The 13,926-nt window shown below is 47.9% G+C and overlaps 1 protein-coding gene across 2 annotated transcripts in view; it reads left to right on the top strand.

Moving 5' to 3' along the window:
• Positions 1 to 13,926, top strand: part of FCHO2 (FCH and mu domain containing endocytic adaptor 2) — a 235,623-nt gene that overhangs the window by 183,025 nt on the left and 38,672 nt on the right. The window contains exons 18-21 of one of the 2 annotated variants that reach the window (XM_075325187.1): positions 2,934 to 3,401; positions 7,488 to 7,603; positions 7,747 to 7,876; positions 9,078 to 9,189. In XM_075325187.1, coding sequence (XP_075181302.1) covers positions 2,934 to 3,401; positions 7,488 to 7,603; positions 7,747 to 7,876; positions 9,078 to 9,189 — 826 coding nt within the window. The remainder of the gene's footprint in view (positions 1 to 2,933; positions 3,402 to 7,487; positions 7,604 to 7,746; positions 7,877 to 9,077; positions 9,190 to 13,926) is intronic. The other variant, XM_075325194.1, reaches the window with a different exon arrangement.

Below are 13,926 nucleotides of genomic sequence, written 5' to 3'. Positions count from 1 at the left end.
GGGATTTGATATGAATATTCTGAACACGAATAGTTATTATTCGCCCATCAATAGTTTATTATAATAGAAGGGAAATCCACTGCATCAAAATAGTAACATAAGTCGTCTTCACTTCCTTTACGAATTTCAATGCTATAATTGCCGATTTGAAAAGGTTATTTTCCACGACTGGTATTAGGGTGACACACTTAATGGAAGCTGTTGTGTCAACAAACTGCATAAATCATTAGTGCAAACATATATAAGATATTTTGTAATCTACCTTAACAGAATGCGGCTTCTTTCTCTACTTATGAGACACTGCCTATCACCCCTACCTCTTGAACTCACCATCCACTCTGGGGGTAATAAAAATCCATCTTGCCACAGCAAGGTGCACTGCCAGCTCAGTGACTTGTCAGACTCCGCCTCCAATTATAAACTGTGGAGAGGGGACTGAGGAGCAGAGTGAGGAAACAAGCAGAAACAGAAACAAATTGTGATATACCGTATTTTCCGGCGTATAAGACGATTGGGCATATAAGCTGGCTTCCAACTTTTCAAGTTAAAATATAGAGTTTGGGATATATCGTATATACTCGAGTGTAAAGCTGGGGTCACACTAAACGACAGCGACAACGACGTCGCTGTTACGTCACCATTTTCTGTGACGTAGCAGCGACCTTGTAAGTCGCTGTTATGATCGCTGCTTAGCTGTCAAACACAGCAGCCGAAGCAGCGATCATAACGACACGCGTCGCTGTGCTGCAACATGTGCAGAGAGCAGGGAGCCGCGCACACTGAGCGCTGGCTCCCTGCTCTCCTAGCTACAGTACACATCGGGTTAATTAACCCGATGTGTACTGCAGCTACATGTCACAGTGCAGAGAGCAGGGAGCCGCGCACACTGCTTAGCGCTGGCTCCTTGCTCTCCTCGCTACAGTACACATCGGGTTAATTACACGATGTGTACTACAGCTACATGTGCAGAGAGCAGGAGCCAGCGCTGGCAGCAAGAGGGGAGGCTGGTAACGAAGGTAAATATCGGGTAACCAGGGAAAGGTCTTACCTTGGTTACAGCTTACCGCAGCTGCCAATGCCGGCTCCTGCTCCCTGCTCGCTTCATGTCGTCGCTCTCCTCGCTGTCACACACAGCGATCTGTGCGTCATAGCGGGAGAGCGACGACCAAAAAATGAAGCTGGACATTCAGGAACGAGCGGCGACCTCACAGCAGGGGCCAGCTCGTTGCTGGATGTCACACACAGCGACGGGACGTCGCTGCAACGTCACAGAAAATGGTGACGTAGCAGCGACGTCTTTGTCGTCGCTGTGTGTGACACCACCTTAAGCTGACCCAAGTAATATCCCCATTGTTTAGTAATGTCCCCTGCTGTATTGTCCCGTGCAGTAATGAGCTCATTGTTTAATAATGTGCTCCTGCTGGTTCCCTTCTGTCCCCTATTATGTCGTTATTTACACATAATAAAAGATATTCTCACCTGTCCTCCGTTCCCGTGAAGCCTCCAGTTGCTTCTTGCAGTCCACCGGCACACAGACCCCTCCGTAATAGCGTGAACAGAGCGGCCACTGCAGGATGTCGGCATGGCTGTTCCACAGTTGAATGTGTTATGGCACCACAAAGCATTCAACTGCAGTAAAGCGCTGACAGCCTCGACAGCCCTGTGTATTGGACGCCATCATGGAGGAGTGCTTCTTGTGGACCGGAGGCACGCAGACCCCTCTGTGATAGCATCCAATGCACAGGGCTGCCACTGCTGGCTGTCAGCGCTTTACTGCAGTTGAACACTTTGTGGCGCCTTAAAGCATTCAACTGTAGTTAAGCCATGACGACATCCTGCAGCGGCCACTCCGTGCACTGGACGCTATCACGGAGGAGTCTGTGTACCTGCGGACTGCAAGAAACAGCTGGAGGCAGCGCGGGAACGAAGGACAGGTGAGAATATCTTTTATTGTGTGTAAACAACGGCACCGTGCACCGCCGTATAAGACGACCCCCGACTTTTGAAAAGATTTTCAGGGGTTAAAAAGTTGTCTGATACACCGGAAAATATGGTAGTTAGTGAGGGATTTAGCTTTTCTCAGAGCTGGATTAACCTCTGCAGTGCGCGGTTTGGCTGTATATGCTTTTATGTTGCTGCTGTTTCTGAATCTCTCTGTTTCTGACTATATGAGACATTACAGCAGCTATTCTCCACTCACTAGCTCAGAGAGAACAGGAAAATATAGATAGAACCTAGTGAAAAATGCAGAACACAGGTGATATAATGACCAGACATAATGCTATGCTTCCTGTACACATGAACAAACACATGACCGCTTTTTGTGAAGTCTTACCAAAAATGACAGGTTTTATCAACTTCACAGCAGTCTAGACCAATACAACTGATGAGTAAGGGGCTAAGGGCGCTTGTTAATGGGAAGATAATCTGCCTGTAATGAGCTCAGATTGCCAATATAGGAAGTCTATCAATACTTTCATTTTCGAGTAGTGTTAGCCATAAGAGGGTTTTGTATGACCAAGCGGTTTTCTGATTTGTCCTGGAAATAATTTGCCCCATGTTAAAAGGCCAAACGCATTGGATCCACACCTGGTACAAACATCAGTCTGATATTTGAGGGTCTCCTAAATCTTCACCGACAGATAATATGGGGACCAAAAAAGTATCTGTTTTTTTAAATTTTAACATCCCCATCCTCTTGTTCACTGGGATTCCCAAAAAGTGTCTTCCATGTTTTCCATTTTAGGTTCCTTACTGTTTGCAGAGCAAATTGGAGATTCTCATCTCTCTGTAGATGAAATACAGTAATTCATATTGAATAATTCATCTATTTACCTTTGAGAAATACAGGCTGTTACAGACAGTAATTTGTGATTATTTTTTTCCCTTGTTTAAGACAACTTTCCGTTTGTATTCCCCCATTTTTCCTTCAGCCGTGGTACAGGACCCATTTGGGACTTCCTTTTTTTCTCCCCCAGCTTTGTCCTCCAATAATGTCTCTCAGTTCACGTTTGACTTCCCGGCATCTGATCCTGGAGATGCCACACAATCTGATTTTGGTGCCAATCTTATTCATAACCTTGGCACAATGAAATCTCAGGTAGACAACCCACATCCCCTCTATCCACCTCCTCTAAGGCCAAGGGCATCATTGCATGAAAGCAGCAAGTACAATACCACAGGTCGAAAGAAGCTTCAAAGATTTCATAGTGCATTTGAGAAGGTGGACAACATGCGCTATTTTTTGTCTGAGCGGACTTTAAGGAGCTATATGCTAGAAGAAAATATAGGCTTGTCAAATGCCAACTATTGCCTCGATGATGTATTCATTGAAGAGAACTCAAATGCCTCAAAGTCGGCAACGTTCAACTGTAGCCCGTCTACAGGGCAGATGAATGATGGTATGACAAGCATGCAGTGTGTTGCTTTCTTGTGCATTGTAGTGCCAAAAAAGCACTTATTTTTGTGCGTGCAACAAGAAATATGAATGTTTTTACATTTGTTTTCTACATTTTTGCTGCATCCTTTTTTTTTAAATATATGAAATTTCATATTTCGTGGTGTTTATACAGCCTGATATGTACATCATATCTGTCTTTTTCTTTCCATCGTCATTGTGTTTTACTGCATAGGATTTGTGTGTTTTATGTGTAGTAGATTTGATTGACGTGTATATATGTTTTAAAGTGGCTGTTTTGAAGTGGTTTGCTCTGCCCTGGAATTGCATGTATTTTATGTGCATGGTGCGACAACAGCAATAGTAATTTGTATAAGTTCTAAATTATGATGTCCTGTTGATATTAACTTGCTTTTTACTTCACCCAGCTATAGCAATGGAAAAACAGTTACCTTTGAAGTCTAATACGTTTTATTGGACAAGATTATAGCTTATAAAAAAAAAATGTAAAGGGATTTTCCCACTAACAACATTTTTACTTAAAGGGAATCTGTCAGCCAGTTTTTGCTATTTAAGCTGAAGCCAGCATGCTGCAAGGGTTAATACAAAAAGTTCAGGCATGCCTGTGTTGTCACAGTCCGATCTTTTGTTTATTTGCTATGTTTGTTTTTGCAGCCGATACCTTAGGCCTAAGCCACACGGCGAGAAAATCGTTGCGAGTGGCGTGCGATAAAACTTCACATTCCATTCGGACCAATTCTAGCCTGTGTGTCGGCTCACATGAGCGATTATTTTCTCAGTCCTAATCGGACCAAGAAAACAATCGCAGCATGCTGTGATTGTAATGCGAGACTCTTTTCTCTCGCACCCATTCAAGTGAATGGGGCGAGAGAAAAATCGCACTGCACTCACGGTACACCGGTGTACCGCGCGTGCAGAGCGAGAATCGCAATAGCCAGCTACGGAGGAGAGAGGGAGAGAAATCCCTCCCTCCCCCCCTCAGCTCCGGCCCGTCCCTTCGCAGCGCTGGCCCGCCCCTCCTGAGAGCCGGCCCACCCCCCGCAGCTGAGGTCTGCTCGCACAGTCGGACCGCAGACGAAGGGATACTAGCATGACACTGCCAGCGCGAGCCGAGTGTCATGCGAGCATCGCAGTAGTGCCCCGTGTGGCCCAGCCTTATCATTGTTGTGGATGGCTTTCTCCTGCCATATCTGGCATGCCCCCTGCTGTGATTGACACCTCATAGTCAATGCACAATTTCTGTTGAGGGTGGGACAGCTTTCAGCTCTGCTACACTACATTCTTTGATAATGTCAGAATGGCTGCACCCAGTAATCTAAGTTAAACATGGTTAGTTTCAGAATTTCTTTGCCTACATTGTTTTTCTCTGATGAAGTAGCAAAAACCAGCTGACAGTTTCCCTTTACATTTACTTAAGAGTTGATTGTCCTTATGATCTTGATGACCTATTCTTAGGGGTACTTTGCACACTACGACATCGCAAGCCGATGCTTGCGATGCCGAGCGCGATAGTCCCCGCCCACGTCGCAGCTGCGATCTCTTGTGATAGCTGCTGTAGAGAACATTATCGCTACGGCAGCTTCACATGGACTTACCTGCCCTGCGACGTCGCTCTGGCCGGCGAACCGCCTCCTTCCTAAGGGGGCGGGTCGTGCGGCGTCACAGCGACGTCACACGGCAGGCGGCCAATGGAAGCGGAGGGTCGGAGATGAGTGGTACGTAAACATCCCGCCCACCTCCTTCTTTCCGCAGAGCCGGCGTGAGCCGCAGGACGCAGGTAGGAGATGTTTCTCGCTCCTGCGGCTTCACACACAGCGATGTGTGCTGCCTCAGGAACGAGGATTTACATCGGTCCTTCTGAAATTATGGAAATGACCGACACTACACCGATGATACTATTTCGACGCTTTTGCGCTCGTTAATCGTATCAAAAACGATTTACACACTCCGATATCGACAGCGACGCCGGATGTGCGTCACTTTCGATTTGACCACACCGACATCGCACCTGCGATGTCGTAGTGTGCAAAGTACCCCTTAGTGTTATGTAAAGTTGGAGAAAAAAGCCTGAAAGTTCAACTTCTATAGCCTTGTCTTTCTCTGTTAGTGCAGCAGATACTTCTTGTTAAAAGGAAATTGTCCGTTCAAACTGACAGTATACAGTGTGTCCACCCATATCCTGTCCACCGCCATTACCTTGAGAACGGCGGCAGCTATAGGCATAGAAGTGGTGTCTAAGTATAGTAAAGTAGCCATGCGCTATGCAATGAAAGCACCTATAGCGCCACCTGGTGGAAAACAACGGAGTTAGCATTTTTATCTCGAAAACGGAACGAGATAGAGAAAAACAGTGAATTAAAAAATTGTAGGGCATCATCAATTCAACACGAATTGACACCTTGCATACAGAAATGCTATGATATGAAACCCATGACCCACCCCAAAACATTGAATGCTGGTCACGCATATGGCGCTCATTTTACTTTGATGCTCAAAGTGGCCACCGTCAGCTGCAATGCACATCTGGACTCTGGACAGCATACTGTATCTTGCTGCACGTTGTGCAATATGGTAGGTGACACGTTTGCACAAGTATCTGTGATACGTCGTTGTAGGTCCTGCAATGTTGGTGGAGGGGTCGCATACACCTGCTGTTTGATGTGACCTCACAGAAGTCCAATGGGGTCAGGTCAGGTGAGCGTGGAGGCCACTCCACGCAGCCACCATACCCAATGACTTGTAGGAAGGTCTCCATGAGGTATCGCTTCACGTCCGCAGCCTTGTGAGTTTTACACGTTCTAATCATAGCATTTCTGTATGCAAGGTGTCGATTCGTATTGAATTGATGATGCCCTACAACTTTGTATTTCACTTTTTTTCTCTATCTCGTTCCGTTTTCAAAATAAAAATGCTAACTCCGTTGTTTTCCACCAGGTAGCGTTGTAGGTGGTTTCATTGCATAGCGCATGGCTACTTTACTATACCTAGACACCACTTCTATGCCTATAACTGCCGCCGCTCTCAAGTTAATGGCGGTGGACACACTGTACACTAAGCACATAGTCCTAAAGAAAATATAGACCCTATAACAATAACACCTAATTGCTGCCTTTATTCTGCAGATATTGACGTTTAATCAGACATGCTAGTTAGGGTGCATCGGTGCACCCTTGGTGTGGCCAAACAGCTCCGTGACTACTGATTTTTCATGCTGTCTTCTCCCCCCCCTTGGGAATTACATTGAGCACTGACTTGTTGGACAGAAGCACTGTCTGCAGAGAAAACTTATACAAGACAGCGTTGTCAATCTCCGGCATGCAAAACTAGTGGGTAGAACGATGCACTGAGCTGTTTAGCCATAACAATGAGTGCAGTAAATACTCCTACCTTTGGTAAGTGCTGTGTACACCTTTATTGTAGAGTTAAGTAAAAAGATTACCTGGACCGTGGTCGAGAGGATACATCGGTAAGCAAGGCCATCAGACCAGAATACTGCCTCTATTTAGGATAGGTCATCAATATATCAGAACAGTGGGGGTCAGATGTTGGCCACCACCAAATCTGATTTTGATGACTCATTTCAAGGATAGGTCATCAATGTCATTAGGCGCGGCAGCCCCTTTACATTAGTAATATTTTTAACTTACAATGCAACTATCCCCTAGCTTTAGCTACAAGCCCTGGTCTCCGCTTCCTCCAGGTCCTCTTCTGCTTTGTGGCCAAAACCGGTCTGCACTTGCAATGTAGGCACATGACTGGGCAGAGTATAAAGGGGAATTTGACTGCTCAATTTATTTGCCCCGTTTCTGGTTCATAGACTGAGAAGGAGCTAATTTAGCTATTCAAATAAGCACCTGCACCGATTTATACACAGAAATATGGCTTCTGTCTTGCACAACTCAGTACCTGCCATGACCAGAGCTTGTAGCTGAACAAATGAACTGTATTAGCAAGTTGCAAAATTGTTTGGAAACCTTTTTAATACCTTATCTCTGGCTCATCTGGAAATTTTGTGTTTATAGCATATGACTATGACGCAATTCATAGATGTATTTTCTTGTTTTACCAGTGTCACCACCTGCACGCCCCACTACTCCACATTCTGTTGGCACTATAGTACCCCCTCCGAGACCTCCATCAAGACCAAAGCTTTCTAATAGCAAGCTCAGTGGCATAAATGAAGTGGTAAGTGTATAGCAGTAATACTGTAAATGTTCTGCAGGTTGCGGTAGGTACACTTGACTGTCTTTAGTATTTTCTTTCTATAATTGCAGTATTATGTAGTTCTGTCTTAAGTTCATAAATTATTCTATTATGTTTCTTACAAGCCGCGACCCTTCAGCCCTCCAGTCACATCTAACACTAGTCCACCTCCTTCCGCTTCTTTACCTCGTGCCGAAAGCTCGTCGTCTATATCCTCGTCCACTTCAATTAGTGCAGCGAATACTCCTACCTTTGGTAAGTACTGGTGTACCTTTTTATGTTAAGTTTAGCAAAAAGATTTGCAGGAGCCTGGAACAGAGGCTACATCAGTGGCCACCGGTCCAGAGCCCTGCAAATTCCTTACTACCTTCAAAATCCCAAATGCCACTTCTGATTAACAGGCCTGGCACAATGTTTTGCATTGGACTGCAATGTACATGCCTGGCTGCTGGACTAGGCTCTTGTGGATCTTTTTGCTCAACTGCTTCATGTTCTTGCCAATGTGTCCTAACACCGTGGAGCAAAAGTTCCTCCCCTAATTGTATGCCACTCATTACCTAATTCTATGTCAAACATTAAAAAAAAACAAAAACTAACCCTGTTTATTAGAGATGAGTGTATTGGTTCGCATGCCTCTGCTAAAGCAGCCACATCAGTAATCTGTGGCTGATGGATGGGATCTTTGCAAACCAACTCTTAGCTTCTGGAATCCTCAGCACTTCTTTAGATTTGTAGGCTTAATATTATCATTGTGGTGGGATGCACCCACGATATTGCATCAGGCCTATTGAAGTGGTTGTCCCCTACTTTTATATTGATGGCCTATTTTTATGATAGGTCATCAATGTCTGATTGGCTGTGGTCTGACACCCCCCCCTTTCTTTCCCCCCTCCTGCAGATTAGCTGTTCTTGGTGCCGGCATCAGACAGCCAGAAATGCTTTGTTCTGGAGCTGCTCCATTTTCTGATAGTAGCCGCAGTCGGGTACTGCAAATCTGCCTCCCATTCATATCAATAGGAAGTAAATGTGTAGCATCTGGTCGCACAGAAGACGGAGCAGCTCCGGAACTGAGTATTTCCATCTGCCTGCTGGTGCCTGGACAGAGGACAGCTGATCGGCGAGGGTATGGCGTTTCTGACCCCAGGCGATCAGACATTGATGACCTGTCTGAAGGATAGGCTATCAATGTAAAAGTAGGGGACAAGAGGCACCTGCGATGCAGACAGGTAGGTGGTTCACAGAGCTCCCATCCGCACTCAACTACTGATGTGGCCGCTGGACAAAGGTCCCTCTAATTAATTTATTCATCTCCATTAAATCGGTGTAAAGTTTCAAAAAACTATTGAATTTTTTTCATGCATTTATCTTAAACTATAGTAATCCAAACTTCTGTTCACTCCTCTTCACTGTGTAATGGTGATATAATATAATCGTCCTGCTTCTGATTGAATTGTAGGAATATCCCGTGGCCCCAGCCCTGTTACCTTAGGAAGTCAAGACACACTACCGGTTGCAGTTGCACTTTCCGAATCTGTTAATGCATACTTCAAAGGTGCTGACCCAGCAAAGTAAGTGACTGCAAGAAAAAATCTGAAATAGCAGAGATGTGTTTTAATTTGAGGTTTATTATATTATAGATTTCACTAGTAATCCCTTTTGGAAAGAGATAATTTGTATATATTTTTTTTCCTTTTGAAAATTGCCAATAAAACCTTTCTCCAGTCTCCGAAAAAAGTCAGTTTCCACCAAAAACTTCTAATCTAAAATGTGTCTGCAGAGGTGAATAGCTAGTTACCACAGTGCTGTAATTACAGCCACATCAGCATTGATTTAATGGGAACCTGTCACCTATATAAACTATAGCCACCGCCTTCATTAATGCCTCTTACCACAGTCCAGCAACCTTTATATACGCTCCCATCTCCCTCTGCGTATCCTAAAAAATTCCTTTTAGAATTCCACCATACAGCTCCATCTGGTACGATCGACATCACTGGTCTTGCTTGGCGCCTCTTATATCCCCGCATTGCCATCCTCCAACGCTGATTGATGTGGATGGCACATCGTACGTTATCCACACCCCACCAGTCCCAATGGTGCACAGTTGCTTTTCTGCACCCTGCTGAGGGTAGAGCAGAGTACTGTAATGTACATGCTCCAGGAGAGGACATAGAGAGATGATGACATAGAAGTAATGCTGTGCAGATTGGTGGCTGTGCCACGAGCAAGATTGGAGGTATTGTCTCCTCCCTACATCTGTGACCTAGTCTCCCGGTACCTACCTGCATGCAACCTCAGATCTTCACAAGATCTCCTTCTCTACTCCCCTCTTATCTCCTCTTCCCACAATCGCTTACTAGATTTCTTCCGTGCCTCCCCCATACTCTGGAACGCTCTACCTCAGCACATCAGACTCTCCCCTACCGTGGAAAGCTTCAAGAGGAACCTCAAGACCCACCTCTTCCAACAAGCCTACAACCTGCAATAGCCCTCAGTCCAGTAGACCACTGCACAACCAGCTCTGTCCTCTCCTATTGTACCATCACCCATTCCCTGTAGACTGTGAGCCGTCGTGGGCAGGGTCCTCTCTCCTCCTATATCAGTCTGTTTTGTACTGTTAATGATTGTTGTACGTATGCCCTCTTTCACTTGTAAAGCGCCATGGAATAAATGGCGCTATAATAATAATAAATAATAATTTCTTTGTCGCTCCATTGGGAGACCCAGACAATTGGGTGTATAGGCTATGCCTCCGGAGGCCGCACAAAGTATTACACTTAAAAGTGTAACGCCCCTCCCCTTCTGCCTATACACCCCACGGGCTCCTCAGTTTTTTGCTTTGTGCGAAGGAGGCAGACATGCACGCACAGCTCCACAGATTGGTCAGCAGCAGCTGCTGACCATGTCGGATGGAAGAAAAGTGGGCCCATATAGAGCCCCCAGCATGCTCCCTTCTCACCCCACTCTTGTCGGTGGTGTTGTAAGGTTGAGGTATCCATTGCGGGTTCGGAGGCTGGAGCCCACATGCTCTTTTTCCTTCCCCATCCCCCTCAGGGCTCTGGTGGAAGTGGGATCCTATCGGTCTCCAGGCACTGAGACCGTGCTTCATCCACAACTCATGCGGAGCCTGCTGGATAGGAGCCGGGTATCGTTCAGGGACATGGCCCTGCTACTTGGAGGTACTCTGTATCCCTGTGGGGACAGCGCACAGCAACACTCCAGCTTTGCTGGGTGTGCTAGTGCACCGGGGACCACGGCGCTGACCGGGTTAATATGTGCCATTACACACTCAGCGTTGCTGAGTGTGTTTATGTATAGGGACTGCCGCACTGACCGCCGCGGCCATGGAAACACTGCGGCGCGGCTGGGACTTGTAGTGCGCCGGGGACTTTCACGCCGGCCGCGCTTTTACGGCGGCCGCGTTTATTACTAGAGTCCCCGGCTTTTTGCGGCCTAGTTTCCTTTCCTCCCGCCCACAGCCCTGACAGGCAGGGGAAGGGCGGGACGCTGCACAGAACGAGCAGCACTGAGGGCTGGAGCATGCTTTGCATACTCCACCCCCCTCACTGTGCACAGTGCGGGCACCAGTTCCCGCACTTTCTGGGTCACGCCCACGGCTCCCTCCTCTCCTCAGGACGCCGGCAGCCATTCCTGTCAGCTCCTCGGACGCAGCAGAGGGGGACAAAGTCTGGGAGACCCAGGCAGGGACTCTGGTGGCCTCACAACCGCTTTAGGTGGGTGGTAAGCAGCACCTGTGGTGCTAGCCCCATTGTGCAGTAGTGTAACATTATATGTTTATGGTATATATGTTTTACACTGTATGGTGCACAGTTGATTTCTGGCTATATACCCTATTGTGTTACTCAGGGAAGATAATAGCATGGCGCCCACGAAAGGCAGGGGTGCCAAAACACAGGCTTATTATGTTGCCTGCGCCGCATGTACGACCCCGCTACCGGCAGGTTCCACTGACCCTCATTGTGTGCACTGTTCGGCCCCTGTGGCACTTACTCAGCCGGAGCCTCTGCTAAGAGGGGCCCAGGGGGAGCCACCTGCTAACACTGTTCAGGTGACGGGGACGGAGTTTGCAAAACTCTCTGAGACTATGGCTAAGGGGTGCTTCACACACAGCGAGCTCGCTGCCGAGATCGCTGCTGAGTCACGCTTTTTGTGACGCAGCAGTGACCTCATTAGCGATCTTGCTGTGTGTGACAATGAGCAGCGATCTGGCCCCTGCTGCGAGATCGCTGCTCGTTACACACAGCCCTGGTTCGTTTTCTTCAAAGGCGCTCTCCCGCTGTGACACACAGATCGCTGTGTGTGACAGCGAGAGAGCGACAAATGAAGCGAGCAGGGAGCAGGAGCCGGCGTCTGACAGCTGAGGTAAGCTTGTAACCAAGATAAACATCGGGTAACCAAGGTGGTTACCCGATATTTACCTTAGTTACCAGCCTCTGCAGCTCTCACGCTGCCTGTGCTGCTGGCTCCGGCTCTCTGCACATGTAGCTGCTGTACACATCGGGTTAATTAACCCGATGTCTACAGCAGCTAGGAGAGCAAGGAGCCAGCGCTCAGTGTGCGCGGCTCCCTGCTCCCTGCACACACAGCTAAGCGGTGTGCACTGGTAACTAATGTAAACATCGGGTAACCATACCCGATGTTTACCTTAGTTACCAGTCTCCAGCTTCCAGACGGCGGCTCTGTGCAAGCGCAGCGTCGCTTGCACGTCGCTGCTGGCTGGGGGCTGTTCACTGGTCGCTGGTGAAATCTGCCTGTTTGACAGCTCACCAGCGACCATGTAGCGATGCAGCAGCGATCCTGACGAGGTCAGATCGCTGGTCGGATCGCTGCTGCATCGCTAAGTGTGAAGGTACCCTAAGATACTAGAAGCCTTGCAGTCCAGGCCGGTATCTCAGCACAGGGACTCTGTTGAATCTTTGTTCCCTGGCCCACCTCAGCTGGACCAACAATGTCCTCCCGGGGTATCTCATGGATCCCAGGCTGAGGGTTCTGACACAGACCCCAGCCCCAGACCGACTAAGCGAGCTCGCTTAGAATTTCCCTCGACATCATCATATTGTGCAGGGTCTCAGAGGGGGGAAATCTCTGGTTGATGATGCGGAGACAGCTGATCAGGATTCTGATCCTGAGGCCGCTCTCAATCTTGATACTCCGGACGGGGACGCCATAGTGAACGACCTTATTGCGTCCATCAATCGTATGTTGGATATTTCTCCCTCAGCTCCTCCGGTGGAGGAGTCAGCTTCTCAGCAGGAGAAATTCCGTTTCAGGTTTCCCAAGCGTACACCGAGTATGTTTCTGGACCACTCTGATTTCAGAGAGGCAGTCCAGAATCACCATGCTTGTCCAGATAAGCGTTTTTCTAAGCGCCTTAAGGATACACGTTATCCTTTTCCCCCTGACGTGGTCAAAAGTTGGGCTCAGTGTCCCAAAGTGGATCCTCCAATCTCCAGACTGGCAGCTAGATCCATACTTGCAGTGGAAGATGGGGCTTCACTCAAAGATGCCACTGACAGGCAGATGGAGCTCTGGTTGAAATCCATCTATGAAGCTATCGGCGCTTCTTTTGCCCCAGCGTTCGCAGCCGTATGGGCGCTACAAGCTATCTCAGCAGGTCAAGCGCAAATTGACGCAGCCACACGCACGTCCGCGCCACAGGTGGCGTCCATAACCACTCAGACGTCGGCATTTGCGTCTTACGCTATTAATGCTGTCCTGGACTCTGCGAGCCGTACGGCGGTTGCAGCCGCCAATTCGGTGGTACTCCGCAGGGCCTTGTGGCTACGGGAATGGAAGGCAGATTCTGTTTCCAAAAAGCGCTTAACCAGTTTGCCAATTTCTGGCGACCGATTGTTTGGCGAGCGTTTGGATGAAATCATCAAACAATCCAAGGGAAAGGATACATCCTTACCCCAGCCCAAACCGAACATACCCCAACAGAGGAAGGGGCAGTTGAGGTTTTGGTCCTTTCGGGGCGCGGGCAGGTCCCAATTCTCCTCGTCCAAAAGGCCTCAGAAAGATCAAAGGAACTCTGACGCATGGCGGTCTAAGTCACGTCCTAAAAAGGCCACCGGAGGTGCCGCTACCAAAGCGGCTTCCTCATGACTTTCGGCCTCCTCACTCCGCATCTTCGGTCGGTGGCAGGCTCTCCCGCTTTTGCGACGCCTGGCTGCCACGGGTAAAAGACCGTTGGGTGAGAGACATTCTGTCTCACGGTTACAAGATAGAGTTCACCTCTCGTCCCCCGACTCGATTCTTCAGGTCATCCCCGCCTCCCGAGCGAG

The sequence above is a fragment of the Anomaloglossus baeobatrachus genome, chromosome 1 (genome assembly GCF_048569485.1).
Source record: "Anomaloglossus baeobatrachus isolate aAnoBae1 chromosome 1, aAnoBae1.hap1, whole genome shotgun sequence".
Taxonomy (NCBI): domain Eukaryota; kingdom Metazoa; phylum Chordata; class Amphibia; order Anura; family Aromobatidae; genus Anomaloglossus; species Anomaloglossus baeobatrachus.
The sequence above is the reverse complement of the archived record's forward strand: the minus strand, read 5'-3'. Positions and strand labels throughout refer to the sequence as shown.